Genomic DNA, 7217 nt, shown 5'->3' with positions numbered 1-7217 from the left:
ACGTGCATTAACAGGGTCAGAGACCACCTACACTGCCTTCGGGGGAATTTCCGTTTCGACACGAAAACTGAGAATGTGTGCTCTCAAGTTAGCACATTCCAATAAACTGATCTGAACGTGTACTCAACCACAAAAGAAACACTCTCACAAGCAAATCTTGACCCAGGAACGTGTGGACTTCTTTGTGTCAAAACCAGACAAAAAGAAAAACAAAAGGCTGCGTGATAATAATAATTAGGGTTAATAATTTCTGGCCTAGGGCCTCACAATATAAAGGATCATTCAAACCATAAATCAGCCATATTCTTTCTTTCTTTCTTTATTTGGTGTTTAACGTCGTTTTCAACCACGAAGGTTATATCGCGACGGGGAAAGGGGGGGGGGGAGATGGGATAGAGCCACTTGTTAATTATTTCTTGTTCACAAAAGCACTAATCAAAAAACTGCTCATGGGGCTTGCAACGTAGTACAATATATTACCTTACTGGGAGAATGCAAATTTCCAATACAAAGGACTTAACATTTCTTACATACTGCTTGACTAAAATCTTTACAAAAATTGACTATATTCTATACAAGAAACACTTAACAAGGGTAAAAGGAGAAACAGAATCCGTTAGTCGCCTCTTACGACATGCTGGGGAGCATCGGGTAAATTCTTCCCCCTAACCCGCGGGGGGTAATCAGCCAAAAAATCAATCAACCTTTTGATAAAAACATAACATACCGTTGACCTTGGACGTGTCGGTGACGTGGATGGTGATGTTATGAGCACGCTGTTTGCCGGGCTCCACAGGGTCGATCTCAATCACCTCGAAACGCGGCACCTTGAAAGGAACTCTCAAAGCCCCTTCGCCCTCCTCCTCCTCGGGCGAGGCTTCCGTGGACGACCCCGCTTTGGGTGAGCCTGATCCTTTCGTTGCAGACTCTTTAGTCGGTGATGATTCTTTGGTCGGAGAATCTCTCGTTGGTGATGAGCCTTTAGGGGGAGAACCTTTAGGCGGTGATACTCCTCTACTAAGTGACTCTTCGGTGGGTGTGTGAGGGACTTTCTCGACAGCGAATCTCGATCCAGAGGAGGAGGAGGGAGGAACACCGCCAGCAGCATCAGGTGCTGAGTCTGGTGAGCTCGTCCCTTGGGGGTCCACCTGATCGGAGTCAGCTTCTCCGTCGGCGGATTCGGCTTTCTTGGGGTTGAGGGGCTCCCGAGCCTCGTCGGCTTCTGGGGACCTATCCATCACGGTCGTCTGCTGATGGTGTCACCAGGGAAGGGTAAGGTTAGCTGCTCTTTAGCTCCGGTCACAGATACCTACACTGCCTTCGGGGAAATTCCGTTAGAAACAGCACTAGACTGGGCCGATGAAAAGGTCTCTCTGGCCGCACACGGTCACATAAACCTGCACTGACTGTTCGCGGGGTTTGGACGTCTGTAGTAAAGTGAGGTCAGAAAAGTGAGAAAGACTTCGATGTTATTGTCGGTGTACAGTACAGCAGGACAGGTTACAAGCGCGAGTGGTTTATTGTGACAATCAGAAGGTCAACGCTTGTAAATTTGTCGTCCGGTATTGATTTTGTTCTTTCCCTCAGTTGACAAAGCTGTTACAGCTGTTGTTATTATTACTGGTGGCACTGTTGTTTTATGATTTCCTGGTGTTGTCCCCGTACAAACTGTTACTCTAACTCCTGGCTTCCTTTTTATCCTTCTGTCACAAACGACGACACCTGTGGATTTCAAAACACTTCCTTTGCTCAAATGTTTACGTTGCGCAAGCTTGCAAACGAAACAAACCGTCGACTTACACCAGACTCACTCTCTCCGTTTATTTCCTTGATAATTTTCCCCCTGAGTTGAGAAATGAATCACGCTTGTCATGTCACAACGAACACTTTCATTTTGCAATATCCGAGAATTCAAACTGCAGCGGTCAAACAGTTGGCACGGTGGGCACACTCCTGCAAAAGCAACCTTTCACTGAGCACTGAATTCCCAGGTATAAGTACCAGGGCACACACAAACTGACCTGGAAGCACTATTCCACACAAAAAGTGCCGCACAGCTGACGTGGAAGTATTATCTCTTACGCACAGCACACCTGTTGGCGTAAGTACCAACCAGCACGGTGAAAGTCCGCGTGTTCCTTGCACCGAGTTCCCAAGCACCTCAGAATCGCGAATTCCCGATGACTTGTTAGCATCAACAATAGCTAAGTTTAAGTAAGGTTGCGCGAACAATTCCGAGAAACAACCGATGACTTGTAGTTACTAAGATCAAAGAACGGCTGCCGTGTATCAGTGCCGTTTTGCGAACAATTGGCTGTAATTTCGCTGACTATTAACAATTGCTTTGCACTTTTTATGGCATCTCAGTCGATGTTATCCACTACACTCTAACAATGCAGTTATTTTATTCTGCAAGTAATTATCTCTTATTTCAATCGTAATTTATGCTAAAGCATCTCCTGATTTCTGATACCAGTCACACAGTACACCTTTTGTTTCTCTTATTGTCAGAGAAATCGAACAATTTATAGCGATTTTTTTCTAACATATTTTCCAAGCACTTCAGCACCGCGACTCAACCACAACCAGAGACATTATCTATGTCTCTGCCACAACTAAGCACAAGTGTCGATCGTTTCTACCACTCACTCGGTAAAATCCCAATTGGAATATGAACAAAAACACGAATTTTGTTTTTCTTATCTTTAACGTCGCAATGAAAAAAAAAATACTAAAAGTCAAACGAGAATCAAATACCAATTCGAAAATTAAAGAGAATACGTTGCCTAACGAAGGTGTAGCCGTTATTCCACCACACACGCCCACAAAAGTGAAAGCGGCACTTTGCTGTCAATCACCGAAAGACTGATCCACATCACACACAACTATCAATCACAAATCCTCAAAATGCACTCTTAGACCACACATTCACTCCAATAGCACAGAAACAATCTTACGATCACTCACGGATCACAGGCACCTATCAAAGCACTCAACGAGTACAAAATAACGCACGTTTCCACACAAAAAAGCGACACGTTTCTGTCTTTTGCCATAAAAATGATCCACATCATACAAAACTATCAATCACAAATCCGGACTCTTAGACCACACTCCAATAACACAGAAATCATTTACCGATCACTCAACTATCTGAGACAGCTAAGTAAGCACTCACAGACAGAGAGAACAAAATCTCTGAACAGAAAACCGATCCAAAGAGGCAGAACAGAAACCCAAGAAGACGCACACAAATCGTTCAATAGCAGTTGATCCTCTTCGCTTACACACCCACCCCACCACGCAAGCACAAGCGTGTAACAACGGCGCGAATATATTCGTTGTATATCCCTCCGATGAAAGGCCCAAGCCTACCACGCGCTCACACCCACAAAGGGAGAATTGACAGAGGCCAAAAATAACGCAACGACCCTTCAAAGTAATCCCTTACAAAAACAGGCATACATTCAGCTTTTTGCCCAAACTCAGACAGGCGCAATTTCGGACGGATCCGGGACCGGCAGAAAGTCTCTCGTATCAGCTGACTGTTAAAAAAAAAAGTTCATTTTTATTTTTTTTAAATTAAAGTATTTAAATAATTCACAGGTTTAGAGGCCTGTGGTTACGTGGTTAAAGTGTAACTAAACAAGCAAAAAGGAAAAACATCGTTCAGCAACCTTTACACTTTGATATGAAGAAGGGCCTCATATACTGTCGAACTGCGAAAAAAAAAAATTTTTTCTCTCACTCGGACACTGTTTGACGGACATGTGAAGTGCGCGCCAGGAACGACAATCTTCTTAGTTTACCTGATTAATGCCCTTAATTTTTGGTTCTGGTACTTTCAGTTCCGGCTGTTGTCATCAATCTACCAAAATAAAAGATCAAACGGAGTTTTCGATTTTTATTTCATGGTTCAGAAAAATATTGCTTATTTTCTGAAATCAACCGTTTTAGCGAATCTTTCTTTGATTCTTAAAAGTCATTTCAGATTTTTGAAAAATAGTTAACGGTTAGTAATTACCAATATATCGTAAACAAACATATCGATAGGTTTTGGTAAGAAGACACAAGTGCGATGAATGTGGTACCAGTATTTTTGTGGTAAGTAAGGATGCATTTCTTTGCTGTAAGCACATTTACAATGCACATTTAATCTGTTTAGCAACATAAACGAAAGCATGGTACAGCGCCGCTTGTTTGTGGTCTATCTTTTCGCGGCAGATGCGTAACAATTAGGGTCTCAGTTGGAAAAAGCTGCTCGGAACCAGAACAGATTTGGCTTGGGTTCTTTGAGTGTGAATGATCGACGAGTGGCTTGACATTTTTAACGAATCATTACTGTAGCCTACTTGAAACCATCATCTGTTTCTGAATTTGTCATCAGTTATGATTGAGCAGTCTCATAGGAATCGTCCATAAAATGTTAAACCGAAAAAGGGCAGACGATTCTGAATCACACAGGCTGCTGTACAAAATCAGATCTAAAACGATATTTTGAACTGCGACGTCTGCGTAAATGCCCTGTAACAAAATACCTTGTCCTGGTCATGTGTATACACATCAGCTTCTATTGGGAAGATCAGTATTTTATATTAATCACAAATACAAGATTAGAAATAGTTCTGAAGATCGCCTTTGATTTCAGTTTCAGCGGCAAACTAGCAGATCTGTCCAAACCGGCATCGTTTCATGGTTGAAACTTGAATAATTCCAAATAGATCTGAGTGGGGGTAAGTTTTATACTATTTCAATTTTTTACGGCAGTTTTATTTAAAGATAGTGTAGTGGATGTCTCTGGTGAAGACTACAGTTATATGATTTTTTTGTTGTAATATTAAAATGATTGTTCTTTATTTACACAATTGAATAATTTGTATTTATTTGTTTGCAGATGACGGCATACTGAGTGCTCCAAGAACATACGCCTGCTGGCATTTTGTGTCTTTTCTGAAGACGTCGAGGCAAGCAGAAGTCACGGTCCTGGCCACACACACACAATGACATGAACAAGAAATGATATTTTTTCATGGGCATATCCAGTATTAAAACTTTATTTCCATGCAAACGCAACGATTAGAATTTAGAGACGGTCATCGGTCACACACACACACACACACACACACACACACACACACACACTGGGCGGATCCGGAGGGGGGTTCCGGGGTTTCCGGACCACTTAGGAGCCGGCCTTTGTATTCTAAGTGACGATTTTGGAAAGAAGTTGGCTAATTAGTTTGCTCAGGATGCGCCAGATCGATCAATTGTCCTTGTTGTGATTCAAATTTTTCTTCTTAATATATTTACTTTTTTGGAAGGTGTATTAGGGGATGTTTCTTGGCTCAGATTGATCCATTTTCCTTGTTTTTATCAACATTTGTCGGACCCCCCCCCCCCCCCCCCCCCCCCCAAGGAGGTTGAACGCTTCGTGTCTACAACTAAACGCTTCGCGTCGTCAAATTGTCCCTAAAAGAAATTTGGAAACTCCCCCTTAAAAATGATGTGATCCGCCTCTGCACACACACAAACACACACAAATAGAGAAGTAATAAATGGATACAGTTTTTCTTTATTTAAATTACAATCAGATGTGGTCGTAGAACAGGCACTGTAAACAAAACCTAGCATGATATACCACTTGTGTGATGTTTTGGTCAATATCTTTATTTTCCTTTCAGAAATACATTGGCGTTTTGAATGTCAAGGGAAGTGATACAAATGCTGCAGCGGGCTATCAAGAACGCGAAGGCAAACAAGGTAAATACCTACTTCTGACATTAGTTTACTTATTAACTCTTTCTATACTGGCCATTATCTCCCCAGTCTCTCCCCAGAAACTGGCCATTTGCATGGGTTTGCAAAAAAAAATCTCAAAAATAAACAAAACAAGATGCAGCCTTCAAACTCATAGGTTTTATTGTGAATATATTGCTAAAACATATGCCAAAGTTTGGTTTCATTGTTGTGGAAAAAAATAAAAATATGATGTCCAGAATTTATGGGTATATTTTACGCAATACGAAAAAGGGGGTATGTATTTTGACTTAGAAGCATTTTTTCTTATGAAGGCTCTGTTTGCAACAAAACTGTTTCTGTTTACTTGTATGAAGATTGTGCTAACACAAAAACATAACAAATACCAACTGATTTTCCATTTGGTTGTCATGTAAGCATTGTGAACATGTCCGAAAAATCTGATCACACACCATGTGGTCGACATGCAGACCTGAACGGCCAGTGTATGGTGGCAGAGTTGGAAAATAGGAAAAGTCTTGATGCCAATCCTTCATCAAAAACCGAAGAAAATCGTCATTGTAATAAGTTTGCTTTATTCTAAATCAAACGACTAGGATAGATGACAGACACAACGACAAACACATTCAATTCTATGTAAAACATACACAATGCGCACGTTAACAAGCTGGCCATAACAATGTGCCCATCGTGCATGAAGTGTGGCTTTGGTCGGATCAGTAGCCGTGCTTTGTCTGCGATGCTAAACATGAAATTTTGTTAAAGCGACGATTTAGCAATGTTGTTGTTGCTGCTGCTGCTGTCTGTTCTTGTCACGACATCTCGCCATATAACAGTTTTTTCCCTCCTGATTCTGAGAAGAAATTGTGATATCAGGCCTAGGAACGCCTGATTTTCACTTGGAACATTCTCAAAGAAACTTAGCGTATGTTAAGAAAAATGAGTGTACTCCACACTTTGTCTTTTGTTGTTCGTTGTCGTTGCAAGTCTACTGTTCCACAGCCACCTACTATAAGTGCAAGTGTTAAATGACGTATTTCCACAAAAGACTGCTTGCAGAGAATCATGTGATGCAAATGACAGGTAAGGACATGTGGTAATACATACTACGTTTTGGAACCAGGGAAAATGCAGCACAAATTATTTATCAACCAAATTGATTGACTTGTGCACCATGACAAAAGTTTTCTTTGATCCATAAAAGGTCTTTTGCCAGAAAAATTGCTCTGAACATCAAGTACCCTGCAAGTTGTCACACATTTACATTATTGAAATAAAAAGAAAACACACCAGTAACCAGGTTAGGTACGTTACTATCTATAATCAATATCTCGGCACGTTACTGCCTTCTTCGGGATGGTAAGCTGAACATTATTGAACAAAATAATCGGTTTAGATTGTATACTTTGATTCCTGAACGAAGAAGCAGAGGTACTGCATACAACTAGGACTGCAATATC

General features: G+C 41.3%; 1 protein-coding gene across 1 annotated transcript in view; it reads right to left on the bottom strand.

Moving 5' to 3' along the window:
- Positions 1 to 2174, bottom strand: part of LOC138963782 (solute carrier family 12 member 4-like) — an 87924-nt gene extending 85750 nt beyond the window's left edge. Inside the window, exon 1 of the mRNA XM_070335641.1 lies at positions 728 to 2174. Within this exon, the coding sequence (XP_070191742.1) occupies positions 728 to 1238 (511 nt within the window). The 5' untranslated portion in view covers positions 1239 to 2174. The remainder of the gene's footprint in view (positions 1 to 727) is intronic.
- Positions 2175 to 7217: the final 5043 nt, after the last annotated feature.

Source organism: Littorina saxatilis, linkage group LG1, assembly GCF_037325665.1.
Source record: "Littorina saxatilis isolate snail1 linkage group LG1, US_GU_Lsax_2.0, whole genome shotgun sequence".
In the NCBI taxonomy this organism is placed as follows: Eukaryota; Metazoa; Mollusca; class Gastropoda; order Littorinimorpha; family Littorinidae; genus Littorina; species Littorina saxatilis.
This window is presented reverse-complemented; position numbering and strand designations above follow the sequence as displayed.